Here is a 25,817-nt window from a genome sequence, read left to right on the forward strand (position 1 = left end):
GGTGAGCTCCTGCTGTTAGCCCTAGCTTCTGCCAACCTAGCAGTTTGAAAACATGCAAATGTGAGTAGATAAATAAGTACTGCTTTGGCAGGAAAAGGTGAAAAGATGTTCCAAGCAGTCATGTCAGTCACACGACCAGGAGGAGACAATGCAGGCTCCTCTGCTTGGAAATGCAGAACAGCACCACCCCCAGAGCCAGAGATGAGCACCGCTTCCAAAGTAGGAAATGAAAGGAGAAGACTTTGCCTTTTCTGTGTTTGTTTGTCTCATTATACATGATTGTAAGGCACTGAATGTTTGGCTATGTCTCCTGTATATACTATAATCCATTCTGAGTCCCTTGAGTTGTTGTTGTAGTTGTTGTTGTTGTTGTTGTTGTAGTTGTTATTATTATTATTATTATTATTATTATTATTATTATGTCAGAACAGGCACAATTTTAAAGTGTAATTTCAGCCACACACACACCTGTTTGGCTGGAGTTAAACTTTAAAATGTACCTGTTCCAACTTACACACAGATTCATAGAATCATAGAGTTGGAAGAGACTTTGTGGGCCTTCCAGTCCAACCCCCTGCCAAGAAGCAGAAAAATCATATTCAAAGCACCCCCAACAGATGCTATTCAACTTCAGAACAAACCTACAGAAGCTATCTTGTTCCTAACTTGTGGAATGCCTGTATGTATGTGCATATAGTATGTATGTGTGTACACACACACACAAATGAAAGGCTTTCATGAAATGTGTTGTGTCCCTAAACCAATGGTTCCCAATTTTCCTAATGCTGTGATCCCTTAATACAGTTCCTCATGTTGTGGTGACCCCAACCATAAAATTATTTTCATTGCTACTTCATAACTAATTTTGCTACTGAATCATAATGTAAATATCTGATATGCAGGATGTATTGGCATTCACTGGACCAAATTTGGCACAAATACCTGATACGCCCAAATTTGAATACTCGTGTGGTGGGGTTGGGGAGGATTGATTTTGTCCTTTGGGAGTTGTAGTTGCTGGGATTTATAGTACACCTACAATCAAAGAGCTTCCTGAATTCCACCAAAGATGGAATTGAACCAAACTTGACATACTGAACTTCCATGACCAACAGAAAACACTGGAAGGGTTTGGTGGGCATTGACCTTGAGTTTTAGAATTGTAGCTCACCTGCATCCAGAGAGCACTCTGGACTCAAACAAAAATGGATCTGGACCAAACTTGGCATGAATACTCAATATGCCCAAATGTGAACAATGATGGAGTTCAGGGAAAATAGACCTTGACATTTGGGAGTTGTGGTTGTTGGGATTTATAGTTCATCTACAATCAAAGAGCCCCTTTGTGATGGCCTTTGGCGACACCTCTGAAAGTCCCCTCGCGACCCCCCCCCCCCGAGGTTGAGAAACACTAGGTTGAGACCCCTAGGTTGAGAAACAGTACCCTAGATCTTTCCTTAATATGTTCTCCTAAAAGGGTTGGTTTCTCCTCGAGTGGGCTGGCAAAACCGAACGACTGCGTTGCCAAACGTTGCAGGACTCCAAAGTTTGGAAAGCCCTCTTTTATACTCCTGGGTCGATGCAGATCCCAAGCATTTCTGGTCCCCACTCTCTGGGATCAGGGATGCGGGGCTCGCCCTGCCCTTGAGCTCCCCTTTGGGCTGGACGGAGTGTTGGGCTCGCCCCCACTCCAAGGCGCCTTCGGAACAAACGGTCTCTCCATTGTCCTGGCGGGGCGCGTTCCACTCGCGGAGGCGCAGAGAGTTGGAAAGGCGACGCGCTTGCTTGGACCAAGGAGGAAGGGCTCTCTTTTCGGCCCCGGCTCAGGAGGCCCCTCCGGAGGGAAACTCCCAAGGCGCACTTTTGCGCCTGGAGACGAGAGGCAAACTCTTCCCCTTCTTCTGTCCAATTTAGATGAGAATCGAAGTTGTTAAGACTGCATCTCCCAGCACTCCCAACCAGAGGTAAGAAAGGATATGAGCCACACTCCAGAATTATAATATAATCATATTTATTTATCTATCGTATCAGGGGCGAACCAAACAGTTGTATTGTATTTTTAAAAAAACACAAAGTTTGAAAACTTGGCATTACATTAAATGTTCTTTGACCAGTAGCTGGCCACTTGGAGTGTCTCTAATGTTGCTCTAAGAAGGTCCTCCATTGAAGCTTCCAGGCAGCCTTCAGAGGCAGCCCCACATAGCGTACGTTGCAGTAATCTATTCAGGATGTTACAAGAGCGTGGACCACTGTGGCCAAATCAGACTTCCCAAGGTACGGATGCAGCTGGCGCACAAGTTTTAATTGTGGAAAAGCTCTCCTGGCTAACACCAAGACCTGGGGTTCCAGACTCAGCGATGAATCCAACATCACTTCTAAGCTGCGAACCTGTGTTCCTCCAAGTCTCACTCCAGAGAGCTGACCCAGAAGGATACCATGGTCAACAGTATCGAGAGCCACTGAGAGATCCAGGAGAAACATCAGGGACACACTCCTCCTGTCTAGTTCTCTGAGGAGGTCATCCACCAAGGAGACCAAAGTTGTCTCCATTGTAACCGGGCCTAAAACCAGACTGTGAAGGATACAGAACTGCAAAGGATGTCTGCAGAGATACTCAATAGCCAAAAATACTATTTGGTACTGTATAGGGGGCAAGATGGATGGATGGCAGGCCCGTAGCCAGGATTTCGTTTCGGGGGGGGGGGGGGGGGAATTTTCAGGGGGGGTTTCGGGGGGGGGCTGAGTTTCGGGGGGGGGGGCTGAGTCTGAGTGAAAGAGGGTCTAGCCTAGCAAACCTTTTGTATCATTACCCCAATACCCCCATACATATGTGATATATTGAGAATGGTGATCAAATCATGATATTAATAAACATAACAGTTTAAATAATGCACCAGTAAGGCCTTTTTGCGTACCACCATGAGAATTTCGGGGGGGGGGGGGGGCTGAAGCGCCCCGAGCGCCCCCCCCCCCCCCGGCTACATGCCTGATGGATGTTATCCTTGAAGTGACTGGATTGACCTTGAAGGAGCTGGGGATGGTGACGACCGACAGGGAGCTCTGGCGTGGATTGGTCCATGAAGTCACAAAGAGTTGAAAATGACTGAATGAATGAACAACAACAAGGGTGCATCTCCATTGTAAAATGAATGTAGCTTGACTTCCCGCTTTGCCATGACTCAGTGCTATGGAAACATGGGATTTGCAGTTGGCAGAGAAGGCTCAAGGCAATGCTAAACCACAGCTCCCACAATCTCATCAGCAGTAAGCCCTCACAGCTCAAAGGAATGTCAGAACTAAATCCTTTCGATAGTGTAGATGCCCCCAAAGTATTATTTGCAAAATAAACACATTTTGCAACCTCAGTTATGAAGCAATAAAACAAAACAAAAGGTGGAAGTAAGGGATATCCAGCTGCAACCTTTACCCCTTAGTTGGGATGTATATCTGTTGATGTATATCTGTTTCTTAGGCCCCCTTCCACACAGCTGTATGAAATTCCACATTATCTGCTTTGAGCTGGATTCTATGGCAGTGTGGACTCAGATAACCCGGCAAATATTGTGGATTATCTGCCTTGGTATTCTGGGTTATATGGCTGTGTGGAAGGGCCCTTAGTCCCCTCCTACATTGCCATATAAAATCCAGATTTTATCTGCTTTGAACTAGATTAAATGGCAGTGTAGACTCATATAATCCAGTACAAAACAGATACTGTGGATTTTCTGTGTTGATAATCTGGATTATTTGGCAGTGTAGAATGGGGCTGAGTCTACACTCATACAATCCAGTTCAAAGTACATAATCTGGATGTTATATGGCAGTGTAGAAGGGGCCTTAATAAATTTGCATTTTTAGTGCTGTTTGTGTTTAGTTCTGTTTTAATGTTTTGTATATTTGTGTATTTTAAATGGTATACTAATGCTTTTATCTCAAGCTGCTTTCAGTTCCCTTTGGGGAGATAAAATGGGGTAATAATAATAATAATAATAATAATAATAATAATAGGAAGGAAAGATGCCTTGGAAAAGAGGATACTCCACATTGGCACCTTCCAGATGAGCTGAACAGAAGTTATTTAATAGGGCATGCAGATGTGTGTCGCTGTATTTTCCCACTTGGTATCTTACCTTGTCTTCTTGTTAAATGCCTGGAGAGGTGTTATTTGTATCCAAGGTCTGAGACAACACACATGGCAATGTTCTTTGAAAGCATTTCGCCAATGGGTATTTTAAACAATTGGTATCCTTTAGGGTTTGGATGCCTTCTGGATGAGGAAGGTAGAGGTTGACTATGATGTTGTTATTGTTGTTTATTTCTACCCCTTTTTTTCTCCACAAAGAGACTCATTTGCTCTTCTTTCCAGGACATTGGCTTCGCATCGAGAAGGATTTTCCCCTTTCCTTAATCAAGCTGTCTTCCATAAAACAGAGGAAAGATGAGGTCGGCGGTAAAAGTGATGACCACCATCCATTCCTTGGTAATTTGGGAGCTAAGTTGTTGCAAAATGCTCTTTTAAAAAGAAGACACTTGCTTATCCGTAGGCTGTACATCAGGCATGGGAAAACTCCGGCCCTCCAGCTGTTAGGAATTGTGGGAGTTGGAGTCCAAAACAGCTGGAGAGCCAAAGTTTGCCCATGCTTGCTGTACATCATAGCTCTGCCCCCTTCTACACTGCCATATAAAATCTGCTTTGAACTGGATTACAACAACAACAGCAACACTTTATTTATATTCCTCCCTTCTCCCCATGGGGACTCAGAGCAGATTACAGTGTAAACAGATACTGGCAACAATTCAATGCCTTGTTACAATACAATGAGACACAACAAGCACAAACAAAGGCAAAGGCTTCTCCTGTCATTTCCGGTTCTGGAGGTAGTGCTCTTTCTCCATTTCCAAGCCGAGGAGCCTATGTTGTCAACTCCTGGTTGTGTGACCAGCATGACTACTTGGAGTGTCTTATGCCCTTTCCGCAAAAGCGGTCCTTTTTCATTTCCTTTTTTTTTCTCTTTCCAGCGCCAGAGAGGATCCCATGGAGAAATTTCATACACTGAGAAAGAGCGGGAGATTATGGCAGAGACAGAACTCCGGAAACTCCAGCAACAATTCCGGATCATGATGGAAAGCCGGAAATCATCCGGGTTCAAGATTCAGCTGCTGCTGCACCAGCAGGAGTGAGGGCAACGTCTTCATGCTTTGAATGTTGGACCAGGGTTTGAATCACCACTCAGCCTTGGGCAAAGTACACTATTTCAGCCTCAGAGAAAAGCAAGGACAAACCCCCTCTGAACAAATCTGACCTATACACCCCCTCAGTAGTTTTGCCTTAGGATCACTGACTTGAATGCACACATAATGAAAGAAGGGAGAGTTATGTGTCATCTTCAAGTTGAGCAGATATTCAGGCATGGGCAAACTTGGGCCCTCCAGATGTTTTGGACTTCAACTCCCACAATCCCTAACAGCTTCAGGCCCTTTCCTTTTCCCTCTCAGCCGCTTAAGCAGATTGGGAAAAGGAAAGGTCCTGAGACTGTTAGGAATTGTGGGAGTTGAAGTCCAAAACATCTGGAGGGCCCAAGTTTTCCCATGCCTGCCCTAAAGGCACAGGATTCCATCTGATCCTGGAAGCTAAGCAGGGCCAGCCCAGGCTAGTACTTGTATAGGAGATCCCCAATGTGTATTGTGGGCTACCTTTCAGAGGAAGCAAATGGCAAATCACATTTGTGTATTTCTTTTCACTTTTGAGTATTGAATTCATGAGATTTCTAAAGAGGCTCAATCTAGGAAGAAGAACATTGTACTGTTAATGCTACTTCTACTGTTATTATTACTGCTACTACCACTACTAATTATTATAATTATTTCCCCCTTCCGCTCTATCACCAAAGAAAACAAATCCGCCAGTTGAAGCAAGAGAACAATGAGATCAAGTTAATCCAGAGTCTCATCCAATCCCCGCAGAACTTATTAATGGATGAACAGAACTGCCTGACCCTTAAATTCCTTCTGCACACCAAAGACCATTGCTTAGCCTGCATCCGAGCCACCAAGGCCTTGATCGCGGAACTGGACAAAAAGGTCTTGACTTTTATTTATCGAGAGGAATCTCTAGCGTGAAAGCATCCATTGTTGCTCCCCTTCCCAGATCTGCAGCTTCTCTTTTTGATTTGTATGTTTACCAAAGCTCCAGCAGAAATTTGCTTAGTGTTGATGTAATGTTAATGGTGATGGGATTTGCAGTCCCTTCACTTGCTTCCACAGACCACTGCGACCCCCATGAATGATGGACCTGGACCAAACTTGGGACACATCCCCCCCCCCCCCATGATGACCCACTTTACATCCTGGTGAGGTTTGGGGGAGGATGGACCACAGATGATGGGATTTGCAGTACTTTCACCCACTTCTAGAGAGTGCTGCAAACCCCATCATTCTTGGATATGGAACAAACTTGGCATACAGACCCCATCTTGATCACTTTACATCCTGGTGAAGTTTAAGGGAGGATGGGCCATGGATGATGGGATTTGTAGTACCTTCACCCATATCCAGAGACTGCTGCAAACACCCATCAGCCATGGATATCGACCATACTTGGGACACAGACCCCCCCTTGGGTCACTTTATGTCCTGGTGAGGTTTGAGGGATTATGGACAACGGATGATGGGATTTGCAGTTCTTTCACCCACATCCAGAGAGTGCTGCAAACCCCATCAGCCATGGATATGGACCATATTTGGAACACAGACCCCCATGATCCACTTTACATCGTGTTGAAGTTTAAGGGCACATGGAGCATGAATGATGGGATTTGCAGTACCTTTGCCCACATCCAGAGAGTGCTGCAAACCCCATCAGTCATAAATATGGACCATACTTGGGACACAGGACCCCCCCCCCCCCCATGGTCTACTTTACATCCTGATGAAGCTGGCTGTTAGGAATTGTGGGAGTCGAAGTCCAAAACACCTGGAGGGTCAAAGTTTGCCCATACCTGATGTAGATGCATTTCCACCTTTTTTTCCAGCTTGCAAATGCAAGACTGAACACAAGATGACTGAGTAGACAGTGGCAAAACTCCTACTTCACTGATATCACTATGTAACAAAATTTGAAAATGTTTCTGTTTCTAGTTTGAAAGAGTTATTTCCTGTTTAATCGTGCAGTACTTATTTTGAAAATAGTTGTTCTACTCCAGAAACTTTGTTTTTGTGGCTGCCACAAACTAGGTTGAATTGGTTGAGACTGGATGAGATATTCATTGAAAAATTAGAGCAAAATGTGCTGCAAGATGTTGTGTCAAAATAGTTTTTGCAGTTTAATAACCATTTTCCATATTTTTAATGACAGAACCAATTAGGAAATGACATTTATAACCCAGGAACAAAAACAGTGTCATATAGTGTAATCAACCGAAGTTCTAATTGACTGCAATATGAATACTAATTTATAGACTGAAAGAAAGTAATAATAATAATAATAATAATAATAATAATAATAATAATATAACAACAACAATAATAGTTTATTTATATTCTGCTCTGTCTCCCCAAGGGGACTCAGGGTGGATTACAACATACATAGATAGGCAAGCATTCAATGCTTTTAATGCAGTGGAATAACAATGAAATACAAATACACAGAACAAAGGTACAGTCTTTCCCTTTCATCTCCAGCTTTCTGGAGGTGGAGCTCAGCTCTGGCCATGGGAAGGTGCTCTTGTTCCATTTCAAAGCTGAGGAGTCTGTTGTCCATAGACACAGAGGTGGCCCTAGATAATTTTCAATGGTAAGCAAAGTATTTTGTGCCCCCCCCCCCCAACCAATCACTGATATATATTTTCCGTTCGTCGTGGGAGTTCTGTGTGCCATATTTGGTTCAATTCCATCATTGGTGGAGTTCAGAATGCTCTTTGATTGTAGGTGAACTATACATCTCAGTAACTACTACTCGCATATGTCAAGGTCTATTTACCCCCAAGAGCACCTCAAGAGCGCCCCTGGGCAAAATCAGCTATACTGCAAATGCTTACTTTGCGTAATGGGTTGAGCCACCCCTGATAATTATCAATCCTCTCCCATCATGAATAGAGGAAGCTTCATATTTTTCTTGTTGTTGTAGATACTGCAACTGGAGGGTAAGATTAAAAAGCAAAAAATCCTCGTGATCAAAATGAGGCGAGAGTTCGAAGGAAAGCGGCTCCAGAAACGGATTTACCTCTTGGACAACCGCCTCAACCAAGTGAGTTGTCTTGTATCTCTGTGCCTGCCTTTTCCCATATTCTAATCTATCTTCATTGTTGATGGTATCATCCAAAACTAAAAGGGATTATTGTATATACTTGAGTATAAGACTAGGCTGAAAAAGCCCCCCTCGGCTTATACTCGGGTGAGCGTCCTGGCGGGTAGGCGTGCAGTTGAAAGAAGGGCTTCTTTCAGCCCCACACTTTTCTGCCAGGAACCTCACCTCTCCACACAGCAACACAGCTCTCCTTCATCTCCTTCTCTCTTGTGCAGCGCACACTTTCCTCTCCTCCTTTCTCATGCAGTGCGCACCTTCCTCTCTTGGTGCCAGTCTTTCCCACTTTTCCTTATTTATACACGCACAGCATTTTCCCCAAAATATATAGTTAAAATAAACTGTGGTGGAAGGTTACGTAAGCACATTTACATTGAAGGAGGTTAGAATAATGATTTAATCAGAGTTGGATAGTCTTATCTTAAATTACAGTTTTACGCAAATATTCAAAAACATTTAACCTACTGATGCCTCCATTCATGTAAGTAAGAATTGCTATCTATTTTTATTTTGAAATTTACCAGTAGCTTCTGCATTTTCCACCCTCGGCTTATACTCGAGTCAATACATTTTTACAGTTTTTTGTAGTATGATTAGGTGCCTTGGCTTATATTCGAATGGGCTTATACTCGAACATATACAGTACTTATCAGGATTACAATGTTCAAAGTTCCTCCCCACCTGTTTGTGAGATTCCCAGATATCATCAGTGTCCCATCAGTGAAGGAACACAGCATTGTTTTTGAGGGCAAGAAAATGGAACCCACTTCCAGTAAATCTCCAACATACAGAAGTGCCCTTCTGGGAAACTGAAAGTTCGTTCCCTTTTGATTTCTTTGTTTTGCCCTGCTCTTAACTCTGTAACAGAATCCATAAAAGACATATCTGATATCAAACAGTCTAGATTCAGGAAGCCATAAATCAGAACAGAGTACAAACAATTAAGGTAACGGTTAGCATTTCAAGAGTCATAAATCTAGTACTGTGCTTACAATAGCCAAATCAGGTAGTCAAGCAATGAACTGAAAGTTTGCTTTCTGACTTCCGGTGGGCGAAATGGCGCAGGAGCGGCTTGCTGAGGGCTCTCGGCAAAGCCACCCGGTATCGAATGGATCAAGAGGTAAAATCCTCTCCTCAGCCCATGGATTGAAAGGGGCTGAGTCGCAGAGCCAGCGGACCCCCTCTCAGGCCCCAGAGTCGCCCCCACCCTCAAGGAGGGGGAGACGAGAGGGTCGAGAGGTGAGTGGTCGGGCGAGCGGATCGCGACCGGGAAGCGGAGGAAACTCCGCAATCACTGCCCCATCGCTCGTTTTTAAAGCCAAAGAGATCGGAACGAACTGAGGGCCAGACAAGCTGGCAGAGAGCCATCTAAGTGCTCAGAATATGAGAAATTCTCTTACTTTTTAATAGAGCTACTCTCTGAACCCCAGTAGGGGGTGGGCTGAAACGAAGATATAGAAATAAGAAAATAAGCCAAGCCCTCTGCGAAAAGCAGAAGGAGGAACGCAAGGTAACAAAGGGTAAAGCTCCTCCAAAAAAGCTTTGAGAAAGATACGCAAGGGAGAAGAGAGAAGAGAGGGGAAGAGGGGCTAGTCTTGAAAAGCTAAAAAAGCAAACAATATACTTGTTTGCTTTTGATGCTTTTATCTTCCTAGGAACATAAACTTGCAATGGGAGCCATGGCCATTTGGCAAGGTTGGTATGGCCAAATTGCCCATCAGGTTTTGAACAAAGTGCAACCTTGGGATTTATCTGTACCAGGCATGGGCAAACTTCAGCCCTGTAGGTGTTTTGGACTTCACAATTCCTGACAACCTCAGGCTCCCCCCCCCCCCCAACCAATTAAGGAGAAAAGGAAAGGGCCTGAGGCTGTTAGGAATTGTGGAAGTTGAAGTCCAAAATGCCTGAAGGGCCAAAGTTTGCCCATGATTGATCTATACTGCAGAATGCATGCAGTTGGGCCCCACTTTGTTGCAAGGGTGGGAGAAAGAACCCTTGTCTGTTTGAAGCAAGTGTGAATGTTGCAATTTGCAAGTTTGAATTAGTATTTGAGCAGCTACAAAGTCAATCAATGAGGGTATCTGCATGGAGGTAGCCTGGCCTTTGTTGCTTGGAGGCATCCTTTGTTTGTGAGGTGTCAAATAGCCCTTGATTGCTTGTTGTCTGGTTACCAGTATGAAAAAACTCTGGAATCAAGACAGTAAATAATGAACACCACTCATAAACAGGAGAACTCCAGACAGCAAACAATCAAGGGCCAGTTAACATCTCCCAAACAGAGGATGCCTCTGTTGTGGCTACTCCAATTCTAATTCAAGCTTGCTAATTGCAACATTCACACTTTCTTTAAACATATAACGGTTCTTCTCCCCCACTTCAGTCATTTCACAGATATATATCACACACACACACTCCACTTGCCTCACTGCCAACAGAACCTTTGAGGATGCCAGCCACAGATGCAGGAGAAATGTTAGGAGAGAATGCAGCTGGAACATGGCCCTAAAGCTTGAAACCCCACAGTAACCCAGTGGTTCTGGCCATGAAAGTCTTCGGCAATACACAAAATTAATGCAGTGTGACACTACTTTAACTGCCATGGCTCAATGATGTGGAATCCTGTAAGTTGTTTGGTTGGTTGCCAGCATTCTTTGATTTGTTGTTCATTCATTCAGTTGTCTCCAACTCTTCGTGACCTCATGGACCAGCCCACGCCAGAGCTCCCTGTCGGCCGTCACCACCCCCAGCTCCTTCAAGGTCAGTCCAGTCACTTCAAGGATGCCATCCATCCATCTTGCCCTTGGTCGGCCCCTCTTCCTTTTACCTTCCACTTTCCCCAGCATAATTGTCTTCTCTAGGCTTTGCTGTCTCCTCATGATGTGGCCAAAGTACTTCAACTTTGTCTCTAGTATCCTTCCCTCCAATGAACAGTCGGGCTTTATTTCCTGGAGGATGGACTGGTTGGATCTTCTTTGGTATTCTATGATAGAGGCGGCTAAAAACCTTGTAGAGCTACAACTCCTGGCCTTGCCAATTCAAGCGATGCCAATTGCATTCATTCAATGGTGTAAATGCATCCTTGGTTGATGTTTCTTCTCTCCCTACCACTACTCAATCCTTTTTTCTCCTCAGTTAACTGTTCGTTTTGACACAGTCTTGACCATAAATGCCAAGCTCCGTGACGACATAGATAACCTGCAGGTCCAGAAAGCCATCTTTGGCGGTATTTATTGGAGGCTGTACAAACAGCTGGACCAGCAAAGGAAAGCCATAGATTTGTCCATCGAACGGTCAATGCAGGCTTATGAGCAAAGGTGAGTGCCAGCGGAGTCCCGAGGCTTTGATTCATGATATACTTTCCTTGATAGGAAAGTGGACTTTCAGAGAGGAATAAGTGGCCTGTTTTCTCCAAGAGAAGTGTGTCACTATATAAAAAACAATATTATATTACACACACACACAAACACACACACACACACAGTATTATTTTAGTATATTATTATTATTCATTATTATAATAAAATCTTGTATTTTATTATTATACACTGTTGTATCATTTTGATGTTGTTTTTTTGTTTCATAAATTGTATTTTATTATTATATACTACTGTATTATCTTAATATATTTTACTATATATTACTTTATATTAAATTATATCGTGAGATATAATAATATATTCTATTAGGTTAAAACTGTTTTAGTATTTGTATATTTTAAATTGTATTGTAATGCTTTTAATGTTAACCACTTAGAGTCCCCTTATGGAGAGATAAAGTGGGAAAGTGGGATATAAATAAACATAATAATAATAATAATAATAATAATAATAATAATAATAATAGATAGATAGATAGACAGATTGATTCTTGGTGTGATCTTCACAGAATGTGCAAGCAGAGATTGCCAGGAGGAAATCACAACAGGGCTCCTGTACATTTATAGTTGGGTCAAAGTAGGAATTTCAGCCCAGTTCAAGAAACACCTTCAGAAAGTTTTTGCATAGCAAAGCAGATTGTACAACTTCAAACATAAGTTTGACTACACTGTAAGGATCGTGGCACCATCCTATGGAATATTGGCTATTATCGTTTGTTTAAGAACATTTCTCTGTTGTCTTGGACTAAAGCACTGGAGCTCTCAAGCAAATAATTCGAAGTGTCCCACTAAAGTATGGATTTCAGGATGCCACAAGATAAATCCTAGGGAATTAAAGTTGTTTTCAAGTGCAATAATTCAATTCTTGGATTGTAATCATGATTTTTCATCCCATGTTTCAGGACAGAAGCTCTTGCAAGAATCTCTGCCATGAAGGAACGGCGGGCCAAGGACCTAATTTCCTTCAACATCGAGTATCGGGAACTGGAACGGATTTACAACCACGAGACCAAACTGAGGGCCTTTATGTTCATGAAGCTGGTGGACCGCTCTGAGTTTGAGGAGCAAGCCAAAAAGGAAGAAGGTACTGTTACATGAAGAGAAAGGACATATGTGAACTATTTAGGGAAGGGAAGGCGAGTTTGAGTTGCGGTGCATGTTTATTGTTATGGGCTTCAAGTCAAGCACAATTTGTTGCAACTCTGGGTGCATCTGCACTGTAAAATGAACTGCCATGGCTCAATGTAAAGGAATCATGGAAGATGTAGTTTGACAAGGTCTTCAGCCTTCTCTTCCAGAGTTCTGGTGCCTCAGTAATTCCCAGGATTCCATAGCACTGACAGCATACATTCTACAATGTAGATGCGCCTTCTGTTATAATATTTTCTTGGCATGATAACTTCAGACATTTCCAGTTGTTTCAGTGAGCTTCCATGGCTGAGCAGGGATTCTAGCCCTAGTCTCTTGGAGTTCTCGTTGAACACTCAACCCATTAAATCAAACCAAAATGTCCAACTGCTTCCATAGGAGAACTTACCCAAAAGAAAGACATCAACTGAAATCCAGGTGTAATCATAACACGATGAATCCAAATTCAGCTGCATGCATTTGTAATTTTATTACCACCACTATGATTACTATAAGTTCTCCTCCTTCTTTTCCTCTTCTGTTTATTTGTACCTTGCTTTATCTCTCCACAAAGAAGACTCAAAGCGGCTTACATTCAAAGCATTTCAATACGATTTGAAATCCAAAAGTAGAGACGAATTATTTTGCACAAAGACTATCTGGTTAGTAAACATCTTCCAAGCCAGGGGTTCTCAAACCTTTTCAGTCATTTCAGCACCTTTGAAATGTGAAATTCAATGTATAGTACTAAATTTCCTCTCCTAGGAGCTGAAGGCGAAATATAGAGTCTATAGTTTGTGTTTCACAAGGAAGGTGCTAAATATATTCTCTAATGTACTCAATATGTTTCTAGACACCACTCATGGGCACAAAAAATCACTATATTGAGATTACCCCCCATTTATTTCTAAAATATTAAGATTAAGATATTTTTTAAATACTTTTCTTTTTGCAGAGCACTTAGCATTATTTCACGGAGCACTTGGTGCTCCGTGGAGCACAGGTTGAGAAACACTGCTCCAAGTGAAGATTTCCCACTGTCAATTTATTTGTTTCTAGCTCTCAAGGCAAAGAAGAGGGCCAAGACCAAAGGGGAAACGTTGGAGAGCTACCTGAATGGCTACAAGCGCTTATTGGACCTGACAGAGTATGGTGATATTGACCAGCTGATAGAGGATTTCAAAGAGAAGGAGGTGAAGAACTTTGCTCTCTTCAGCTATGTCACAGAGCTGAACAATGAGAACGACCGGCTGCAGAAAGGCATTGAAGACATTCTGGTCAGTTCCCTTTTTGCATTGTTGTTGTGGTTTTCCACCAAGCTGACTTTGTCTCGAGGTTAGAGACCTCCAAAAACACTGGCCATCTCCTGCCTCACTCAGGCCTTGTGCCTTCCTTGATTGAATCAATCCATCTATAATGCATCTTTTCCTATCACCTTCCACTTTGCCAAGCCTGATAGTTTTTTCCATATATTTTCCATGTCCAAAGTATGGCAGACTCCATTTCATCAGCTTGGCTTTTAATGAGATTTCAGGCTTGATTTGCTCTAAGACTCATTCTTTGATCTTTCTAGCAATCCATGGTAGAAGTCTCCCTTATCACATTTCCAAGGAGTTGAGACCCTTCTTATCAGCTTTATAAATTGTCTTGTTTGCCAACCCGATGGAGAAATCAGAAATACCTTGGCACCTTATTTGCCATTGCTGTTGATGTTATCTCCTACATCATACATCATTAAACTGCGCTATATGACTCTACACTGACCGCACAAGAAGACTGCAAGAAGATGACATTGATACATCACTTCTGAACCCTTTATCTTGAAAAAAATATAATAATAATAATAATAATAATAATTGTTATTATTATTATTATTATCATCATCATCATCACCATCATATCATTATCTTTATATTCCACCCTTCTCCTCTAGGGGGCTTCGAGCAGATTACCGCATTTACATACATAGGAAAACATTCAGTGCTTTCACAATTTTATGTACAATGAGACACACAAAAACAAACAAAGGCAGAGGCTTCTCCTTTCATTTATGGCTTCTGTAGGCAGTGCTCATCTCTGGCTCTGGGGAGGTGCTTTTCTCCATTTTCAAGCCGTGGATTTGAACTGCCCACCTTCAGGTCAGCAGTTCAGCAGCACAAGGGTTTAACCCATTGCACCACTGCAGCTCCATATGATGAGTTCTTCTTCCTCCCGCTAAACAAAACCTTGGGAAAAACAATTGGACTGCAGCTCCCAGAATCCTCCAGTGAAACTGAGATTGAAAAACAAGCTTTTTGCTGTGGCTGATCGTAAGCATATGTGCTTCTGTGTTTTGCAGAATGGCATGAGCCAGATGAGGGTCAAGCAAAAGAAGGATGAAGATGAAGCCCACAGCAAGTTGAAGGAACTGGAAGTATGTTGAAGGGCCGTCTGTGTGTGGATGAATGACAGCTGCTTTTTGTTTACCACTTCGTTGTCTTGTCCTGACCACAAACTGAAGTCCATAGGAGACAACCGACTCATAATGTGCATCTGGACTGTGGAATTAATGCAGTTTGACACCATTTCCACTGCTATGGCTCAGTGTTATGGAATCCTGGGCTCTGTAATTTCACGAGGAACCACTACTTTTTGGCAGAGATGACTAAAGACTTGGTAAAACTGCAACTCTTAGAATGTTCTAACACTGAGGCATGGTAGTTCAATTGGTGCCAAACTGAGTTAATTCAACAGTGTAGATGCTCTCTTGCCTGAACAGGTAGGAGCCACAGAATTGCAGGAAACCCTATCCAAGGGTGCTGCTGAGCCCACCTACTTTGTTCAATAGGAGCAACTGCAGAAGACAACCGAAGGTGCCAACTGGGCTGAGCACAAGCTGAAAGAGAGCCGGAAGATCCTAGACCAGCTGAAATCTATGATGGCCTTCTTCTTCAAGGAGATGGACTGTGATGCCACCAAGATCAAGGAACACCTGGGCGAGACTGGGGATATCACCGACCAAAACCTTATGGCCTATTTAAGTATGTGAGCAGCCACTGGTCCACTGTGAGCAGCCATCTTTGTCCAAGATGCCTTCCCCTGGGCATCTTGGACAAAGATCCTGGGTCTTGTGTGTGCACGGGGAGGGATGTGGGGTTTATCCAAGAGCCTTCTGTGGGGAAAATGTGGCAACTTCTTTCCAACTGAAAGCCAAATAACCTCATCACATTGAGAGGGGAAAGCATGGGTGACTGCCCCTTTAAGAGTAGAGAATTGCCCCTCATACATCTTCAGCTTCACCTTCTGCCTCCCCATCACACTCACACCTGGAAACTTAAGAGCTGGCAAAGCATCTTAAATTAATCACACAATCAGTATTACTTTTTTTGTTTTCAATCAGAAGAAACAACAATATCTGAAAACCAAGATATCACTTCTTCTGTCCAAACCCCCTTACATTAAAGGAGGCTGACACCAGTTTAAAAGCATTTATTTCCATGGGATCCTACAGTTATGCATCAAAGCCCATAGGATACAAGAGTTCAAAACCATTGCTGACAGTTGGGCAATGAAACAGGACAGGAAACTGTGTTGGTTCCCATCCCACTTGTGTTTCAGTTGTAAACATGGGATTAAAGTGCAATAAGAGACAGGAGCTCTGGACAGAATTTCTAGCCCATGTTCAGAGTTCCCTCCTTTCAGGACATTTCTGCCTCTTTTCAACCTTGGAATATGTGATGAGCTCCGTGCCTCTCCATGCTAGAAAAGAGGCTGAGTGTCATCTCTGGGGGAAATGTCTCAATGTAATGAAGTTGATTGCTGGGTTCCCTCTTTTCAGGACACTTCTGCCTCTTTCCAACCACAGAGGACTATGCATGACTGCTGGAAGTAGTTTAACTCATGTGATGAGCTCTGTGCTTGAAAAGAGACTGAAGTATCCTATGGCTGGGAAATTTCTCAATGTAATAAGTTGGAAAGTAAGTTTCAGAGACTCATAATCCTAGAGACCTCAAGGACCATCCAGTCCAACTTCATTCTGCCAAGGAGGAAGGCACAATGCTTTCTGCCATACTGGAGACTAGGACACAATGAAGCAATGGATTCAAACTTCAGGAAAAGAGATCCCACCTAAACATTAGGAAAAACTTCCTGCTGTTAAGAGCTGTTCAGCTGTGGAATGTGCCATTGCCTTAGAGTGTGGTGGAGTCTCCCCTCTGGAGAACTTTAAGTAGAGGCTGGATAGCCATTTGTCAAGAGTGCTTTGTTTGTGTTTTCCTGCATGGCAAGGTGTTGCACTGGATAGCCCGGGAGTCTCTTCCAATTCTGTGATTCTAAGTCACACTCTCTCAGTCTCTGTGGAATACAGTAGCACAGGGGTCCACAAACTTTTTAAACAGAGGGCCAGGTCACAATTCCTCAAACTGTTGGAGGGCCAGATTATAATTTGAAAAAAACATGAATGTATTCCTATGCACACTACACATATCTTATTTGTAGTGCAAAAATCACTTAAAAACAATACAACAATTAAAATGAAGAACAATTTAACAAATATAAACTTATTAGTATCTCAATGGGAAGTATGGGCCTGCTTTTGGCTCATGAGATAGGATTGTTGTCATTGTTGTTGTGTACTTTCAAGTTGTTTCAGACTTAGGTTGACCCTGAGCGAGGGCCGGGTAAATGACCTTGGAGGGCCGCATTCGGCCCCCGGGCCTTAGTTTGAGGACCCCTGCAGTAGCAGATCTGAAGAAACCATGCTAAGAAGAGAAGATTTCTTCCATCTATGGAAGATTTCTTCTTCTAGGTTAGGGGGCTGCCACAGGATTGAAACAAATTGAATGAACACAACAATTGAATGATAACAGCAGCAGCAGCAACAACAATAACAATGGGATGGGACCAGGGATTGTGTGGACTACATTGCCCAGTGTCAGTCACCATTGCCTGTTGTAGTAAAGATTGCTGAGAGTTGTTGTCCAGCAACAAATGGTGCACCACACGATTTCTTCTTGCTGTTGATATTGTTGTGCGCCTTCAGATCAATTCCAGTCCTAGGATTTTTCTTGTTTTGGGTTTTGCTTTTTGCCTCTCTTTTGAAGCTGAGAGAGAGTGACTTATCCAAGGCCAAGATAACACATAAATAAGATAAAATCCCTAGCTACACAGGGCTTCAAACCCTGGTCACCCAGAGCCGTAGTCGCATGGACCCTGTGTTTCCATCCTCTGCTATGACACATTCTGTCTTTGTCCCTTTCCTCCAACTCAACAGGTATCATTGAGAAGAAGAGCAACGACCTTCTGCTGATCGAGTCATTCTTACACTACAAAGACGTGGAAGGGGAGCTGGACTCTGTCCCTATGCTGAATCCATTTTTGGGAGGTTCAGCGGCACTGAGAAAGGCGGAGGCCATTAAAATACCCCCACCATCCCTTAGTGTGGATCCCTTTGCGGAGACAACAGAGCCTTGTGAGTAGATATGTATTTATCACATCAAGGTAGATGGCTCTCCTCTTCCAGACCTTATTCTCATAATAACCCAGCAAATTGGCCCAAGTTGTACTCAGATAGCAGCAGCTGAAGTAAGTTGAAATGTAGGAGGAGGGGAGACATTTTAATAGCAAAAGAGGAATGGCGGAGGATGTCAGGACTGTCCCTGCCAAATCAAGACAAGGGTAAATTCCTGGGCCTGAAGTTCAAGGTTGTTTAAAAATGAAACACATTGCAATACATTACTTTTTAAATTTTCCAGTGACTGCAAGCAAGGTTATTTCCTTCCCCTCCAAATAATCCAGAGAGTAACCAGAATGTAATTCATTTAAAAAGTAACTTTCCTAGCAGAAAGGAGAGGGTGTTGATTGCAAAAACAGGTCCAGATTCAGATGCACAGGAAGGTGAAACATGTACACTCCTATTTCATGCACAGATTGCAAAAATCAAAGATGGCTTCAAATTATCCCTTTTGGATTAAAATAATTATGTGGTTGCTCAACTTCCATTACAAATAGTGGTACAGTAAAATGATGACCCTTGCATAGCAAGGCAAAGTTTGCTTCTGGGATTTTTTTTTTTAAAAAAACCTTTCAAGCCATGGATAGCAGCATTTGAGGATGCAGAATCCGTAGTAAGGATAAGGACTTTCAGTTGCTTTAGCAATGCATTGCAATGTTGTTTATTGAGGTATGGAGATTTCAAACCGAGATTGGATGGCCATTGGGCTTTAGCACAATGGATTATACTGCCAGCTGTAGAAAATCTTGTTGATCAAAAGGTTGACAGTTCAAGCCTGGGTTGGGGTGAGCTCCCACCATCAGCCCAGCTTCTACCCACCTAGCAGATCGAAAACAGTAATGTGAGTAGATAAATAGGTACTGCTTTTAGTGGGGAGGTAATAAAAATGCACCCATAAGAACAATCCGATGATTCGATTGGAAGGACATCTACTGACAACAAAACTCCTCCATATGGAAGATGGAGCGACAGCACCACCCTGTGGATGGAGTCAGATGCAGCCTCCAGATGCCGGAGATGGAAAAGATGGGAAAGCCTACCTCTGCTTATGTATAGTCTGTCCTTGTTAATTGTGCAATGGCACTGAGTCCTATCTAGGAAGGAAGGTTAGACTAAATGGTCTTTGGGATCCCCCAGATCTTATGATTCTGTAATGTAAGCTGAAATCTAATAAGAAGTGTATGGTGGCTTTTCCTAACTAAGCTCTGTTGATTTCATTCTCAGCCGTGGAGGCTCCCTTGGACTACAGAAGCCTCCGGGCTTTGGTGCTGGAGAACCAGAACAAGGCCAAAGCAAAAGACAACTCTGGGGAAGGGGCTGATGGCTCCATCCGGGATAGGAAGAAACCCTCGTCGTCATAGAAGGAAGTCAATCCAAACAGGTGCTGGCAACCATGATAATCCATGGCCTGAGTGCCAGGGGAGCAATGCTTTGAATTTTAGTCTGAACCTTAAATGCTGCTATGCAAATTGTTAAACCTGACCCATTCCTCACTAATACATTCAGCACCTTGGTTAGTTCTCTTACATTTTTTAAAAATTAAAAACCATGACAGTTTTGGTGCTTCTGGTTGTTGGCAGCGTCTTTTCCAACTCATTTGCTTTTGAAATGTTTATGTCTGTATTGTTCAAAACTGAACATGGAATACAAAAATGGCTCCCACTGTATTATTTTTAAAAACATTAATTAAAGAAACTGTCTTTTTTTCAATTTATACAGCCTGAGGGGTTTTTTTTGGGGGGGGGGGGATTGTAGAAATGCCTGTCTGTGTTCCCATAGTCAGATGTAAAATGATGACATTATCCATAGATGTCTTTCAGTGGGCTCTACATATCTCAGAGTTGATGTAAGCCTTCAGAAGTTGCATACATCAGGATTAAAATCTTTCTGTTCCTGGTTAGTTGATATAAGCATTTCACATTTGCCTACATGGATATAACCAGATAATTTGGTTATTGGAGCAAGAGACTCTATGTCACAGAATCATAGTGCTGTAAAAATCCTCATGGGCCATCTAGTCTAACTACTTTGTGCTGTCGCACGCTGGGCCTGTGCATCAGACTGTAGACAGGACATAAATTCTGTGTGCCCAACGGGATGCCTCAGATTAAAGGTCCTTGGATTTCCCTAAAACAGAGTCTTTAGATTGCTTAAAAGTTCCACAAAGTTCTTTATTAATGAAAACAAAAAGGTACTTCAAGGCTTTCTTAACAGTCTATTGTCTCTTTCAATCTTGTCCACAGGGAACAGGCACTATCTTCTTTACTGTAACTAATGTGGAAATCTTTAACTTCTAATCTGGGCAGTCTGTCTTTTGCTCTGTTGGCGTGGAGCCCCTACACCCGGTACCAACTGCTTCTGGCTTCCGCGAGAGACCCTTACCAAGCAGAGCTTTGTAGACTTCCAGGGGGAAGGAACTCAGGTTTCCATGATGGCTGAATGAAGTCCTTCAGCAAAGGAGCTGTAAGGCTGCACAACCCCGGTCAGGCTGTAGGCTGTATATCTCCCCGGCCAAGCCGTGGGCTGTATAACCCTGGCCAAGCTGTAGAAGACGAAGCTTTCTACAGGAGCTCTTGGTATTATGTCCTGCATGGAAAGCTTCTCTGTGTGGACTGAACTCAAAAAGGCTCCTATTCCCTCCAAAAACCCAAAAAGGGGGCGGGACCAGGGAACCTAACTATAATTGACAGGTGGCTTGCCCTATGATTGCAGCCAAAAGAAGCCACCTATCTGCAGAGTCCCTGAAACTTAGGACTACAACAAACATTCAATGCAAAGCAAACAAAATTGGAGCTCCTGGTACAGCTGTACCTGCACATACTTCCTCAATGCAGGATCTCCAGAAGGGGTTTTTACTCACCCTGGAAGAAGGAAGCAAATAGTAACTGAAGTAAATAAGGTTAATTAAAGTCTGTGCATGCCACTAAGATAGTGGTTTCCAACCACTAGTCTGCGGACCATCAGTGGTCTGCAAGAACTAACATATGGTCCATGAAACATTTAAAATTTGAAACCTTTATTCATTTTAAATTAATTTTAAAATTGTAATGGATGCATTGTTATGTGGGCAGTGCCGGTGAGTAGTACGTAGGGTGAGCATGGGAGGCTGGGGTGAGGGCAAACAATTGACTTCACGTGTCACGTACTCACGCCACCCAGTATTAGTTAGTTGCACACATTCTTTTGTCTTGCTCAGCTGTGTCAGTGATTCTGTTTTGCTGTTTAGTAATTTGACGGCTCCAGTAGTTTTACTGATCATGAGTCCTCAATATTCATATTAATTTTTGACTTATTTAATGATGGTTGAAATTGGAGAGGTTGCAGAAGAAATCTAGGAAGAGCTTATTGGATTTCAAAATGATAGAAATGGCAAGGACACATTTGAATCTGATTCTCTTGAACAGTTTTGGTGTAAAAAGCATTTTTATACTAAAATTCGATAGTCTTGCACTATCTTATGCTCTTTTTCACAACGTACAAGAGTTTTTTGCTTTTCTGGTAATTAAAAACAAGTCCAGGAATCAATTGAAAGTAAGTGATGATATGCCTCCAGTTTTGAGCAATAATATTAGCCCCAGGAGTACACAACTTGTAAAGAACATGCAAGCTCCAAAATCACATTGATGCAAAACGAATTTAATTTTCTTTTTAAAAGGTTCATTTTTATTTTATAATAGTACTCTTAATTCATGCTACTATTAAGTTTAATAAATGTTAAAAGTTTTTATTAAAGTTTATTTTTAAGATCAACACACTTATCTACAGATATCCAGATTGAGGAAAGCTATTGCTGTCTCACATACACCAACAAAGGCCAACTTTTTAAACAAGGACTACAACAAACATTCAATGCAAAGCAAACAAAATTGGAGCTCCTGGTACAGCTGTACCTGCACATACTTCCTCAATGCAGGATCTCCAGAAGGGGTTTTTACTCACCCTGGAAGAAGGAAGCAAATAGTAACTGAAGTAAATAAGGTTAATTAAAGTCTGTGCATGCCACTAAGATAGGACAAGAGGGATCCTCTCACCTCTGCAGGAGTCTACCGTATACCATGCAGCTGTGGACAAGTCCACATAGGGACCACCAAACGCAGCGCCCAAACACGAATCAAGGAACATGAAAGGCACTGCAGACTACTTCAACCAGAGAAGTCAGCCATAGCAGAGCACCTGATGAACCAGCCTGGACACAGCATATTATTTGAGAACACAGAAATGCTGGACCACTCCAACAACCACCATGTCAGACTACACAGAGAAGCCATTGAAATCCACAAGCATGTGGACAATTTCAACAGAAAGGAGGAGACCATGAAAATGAACAAAATCTGGCTACCAGTATTAAAAAACTCTAAAATTACTACAGCAAAACAGCAGAGAGGAAACAACCAGGCACATCTTAACACCTCTCAACAGAACATTTTCACAGGCTCAGCCAAGCCTTCAAATGCTAATGAAGGTGGTCAGCTGAAACATTCACACCTAGCTTCAGCAGAGAGCTCTTTGCCCCACCCCAGTCATTCCACAGATATATAAACCCATTTTCCTATTTCCAACAGACCTCACTACCTCTGAGGATGCTTGCCATAGATGCAGGCGAAACGTCAGGAGAAATGCCTCTAGAACATGGCCCTATAGCCCGAAAAAACCTACAAGAACCTTTTTAAACATTCTTTTTTAAATGTCAGCAAAATATCACAAAGTAATTGCACACGGGATTCTAACAGTGTTTTTGATTTAATATTGTTCTGACGTGCTGTTGTTACGTGCAATTGGAAAATCAGTATGCATTCCATCAGCTAAAATCTTGCAAGAATAGTAGTTTGAGACTTACAGGCTACGTCACTGCGCAATATTAGGCAAAAAATCTCATTTCCTCCGAATGTCCATTCCTCCTTAGGAACATCCAAATAGTTCTCTCTTTTCCAAGTGAGCACTAGAGGGCAGTTTCTCTCTGCATTTTCAATCTACGACATCTCACGGAAACATCTTAGATAGACTACTTCTCTGGATTTGTTTTTGCTTCTTTGGATGAGGTTGCTGGTTTGCTCTTTAGTGTATTTGGAAGAAGGGGGATATGTATATATAATTTTGTGTGCAACCAACTGTAGAAATTGAAAATAGGAAATTATGTGAAGAAGCACTGTTTCAGTAGCTGAGGTTGATTCTAGCAACCACATCTTCACAGGCATGACATGTTCATATTTATACCATGTCTATAAACTAATATATGTAATTTCTTTATGCTTGTGGATAAACAGCATTTCTTGCTGTTTCTTTGTCAGTGTTGATGTAGAGATTGTCTGGTTTGCCTACACTGGAACATGCAACATATAATTGCCCTTTTTTGATGCTATATCTCTCTGCGTGTGAATCATATCTATCTATCTATCTATCTATCTATCTATCTATATGGCTGGATGGCTCTTTATCAGGAGGGCTCTGATTATGTTTTCTTGCCCTGGTGAAGAGAGCTAGACTGGATGGCCTTAAGTATTTTTTTTCTTGGTCAGGGGGGTTCTGTGTGGGAAATTTGCCCCCAATTGTGCTGTTGGTGGGGTTCAGAATGCTCTTTGATTGTAGGTGAACTATAAATCCCAGTAACTACAACTCCCAAATGTCAAGGTCTATTTTCCCCAAACTCCATCTGTGTTCATATTTGGGCATATGGAATATTCATGCCAAGTTTGGTCCAGATCCATCATTGTTTGAGTCTACAGTGCTCTCTGGATGTAAGTGAACTACAACTCCAAAACTCAAGGTCAATGCCCACCAAATCCTTCTAGTGTTTTCTGTTGGCCATGGGAGTCCTGTGTGCCAAGTTTGGTTCAATTCCATCGTTGGTGGAGTTCGGAATGCTTTGATTGTAGTTTAACTATAAATCCCAGTAACTACAACTCCCAAATGACAAAATCAATTTTTTTGGAGTGATGGTCACTCCTTGGGTTAGTAGGTGTCTTGTGGCCAAATTTGATGGCAATTAGTCAAGAGGTTTTTGAGTTATGATGTCACTCAAAACAAACAGAGTATTTTTATATATATGTATAAGAGTTGTAAACTTGCTAGTCTTATCATCCTATAATGCACTCCTGCCAAAGTCATTTTGGATTCTGACTGCATTCAGTGAGATCCCATCTACACTGCTAAATGAAATCCAGATTTATCTGATTTATGCATGGCTTTGCACGACTCAGGTCCTGCCTATTTATGCGACTGCATCCTTCTGTATAAACCTGTTCGGACGTTATGAACATTCCTACTTGGTGACGAATGCAGAAGACCACTCGGAACAGCTCAGAAGGGCGGTTCTTTGAGGATGGCGCCTTCCACACAGATTATCTGATTTGAACTGGATTATATGGCAGTATAGACTGAGTCTTTCACTCACTTATGCTCCCAGAGTCTCCTTTTCTATTAGAACTATTTGAAACCATGGAACAAGTACAAGCAAAGCTAAGCTTTTTTCCCCGTGTCAGGAACGACTTGAGAAACTGCAAGCTAAGATACCGTAACTCATGTCCTTTCTTCAGGAGATTTGCTGCACTCCTAAAGCTTACTCCTGTTCATTGTATAAGAAGCTTTGTATATGCGGTAAGACTGCTGTGCACAGGCCTATTTCTGTGAGGCATATTGTGTGCTTAATGATAAGAAGGTTGTGGGTCATTTTCAATGACAGTTTGTCATTGAGAACACCAATAACGGCTGTTGTGCCTTATAGCAGTCTTTCCCAAACTCTTGCCCTCTTGGTGTTTTAGGCCCCTTCTACACTGCCATATAATTCAGATTGTTAAATCGGATAATCCACATTATTTACTTTGAATGGGATTATATGAGTACACTGCCATATAATCCAGTTCAAAGCAGATAATCTGGTTTTTATTTGGCAGTATAGAAGGACATTAGACTTCAGTTCTTAGCAGTCCCAGGTGTCTTGGCCAATGATCACTTGAACCTTGTGACATTTCCACTCCATTTCTTAAGGGAGTCAGCACATCTATAACTATAAAATGTATTTCACATGTGAAAGTTACAATACAAATGGCATGAAGACATTCTTCATTGGTGGAGGTGCTCTGTTCTAAATTTAGACTAACAAAATTAAATGGCAACTATTGGTGAACTAACAATGCATGCAAAATGTTCAAGGCCAACCTATGGGCTACAAACACCATGGCATCACATGTGCATGTCTGCCTCTGAGGATAAAAATTAGATTCTAGCCATGAAGTAACAATCACAACATTATATTGTTATAGTATTGCTATTTGGGAAAAGGAATTGATTACTATTAATGGATTGTTAAGAAATAGTTGCTTCAAACACTCTGAATGTAGCAAAGATTTGAACTAGAACTAGAGGGTGTACTGTGAATCTCTTCTAATCCAATTTATTCCTATTTAAGCTCCTTGTAGCTTATTGGTGTGATGGTGCTTGGATAAATGATACGACTCCCAGGATGCATATTCAACAACATATTCTGTAACATCAAGTCACAGTAGATCAAATGTTGACACGCA

The 25,817-nt window shown here is 42.2% G+C and overlaps 1 protein-coding gene across 1 annotated transcript; it reads left to right on the top strand.

Moving 5' to 3' along the window:
* Positions 1-1,747: 1,747 nt before the first annotated feature.
* LOC132781882 (coiled-coil domain-containing protein 63-like) lies at positions 1,748-20,007 on the top strand. Its single transcript, XM_060786409.2, has 12 exons — positions 1,748-1,964; positions 4,367-4,480; positions 5,020-5,177; positions 5,892-6,081; positions 8,126-8,245; positions 11,435-11,616; positions 12,581-12,762; positions 13,866-14,083; positions 15,145-15,219; positions 15,634-15,826; positions 18,058-18,255; positions 19,522-20,007. Exons 2-12 carry the CDS (start codon positions 4,439-4,441, stop codon positions 19,656-19,658), a joined length of 1,695 nt encoding a protein of 564 aa, XP_060642392.2. The 5' UTR covers positions 1,748-1,964; positions 4,367-4,438; the 3' UTR covers positions 19,659-20,007.
* Positions 20,008-25,817: the final 5,810 nt, after the last annotated feature.

The sequence above is a fragment of the Anolis sagrei genome, chromosome X (assembly GCF_037176765.1).
Source record: "Anolis sagrei isolate rAnoSag1 chromosome X, rAnoSag1.mat, whole genome shotgun sequence".
In the NCBI taxonomy this organism is placed as follows: domain Eukaryota; kingdom Metazoa; phylum Chordata; class Lepidosauria; order Squamata; family Dactyloidae; genus Anolis; species Anolis sagrei.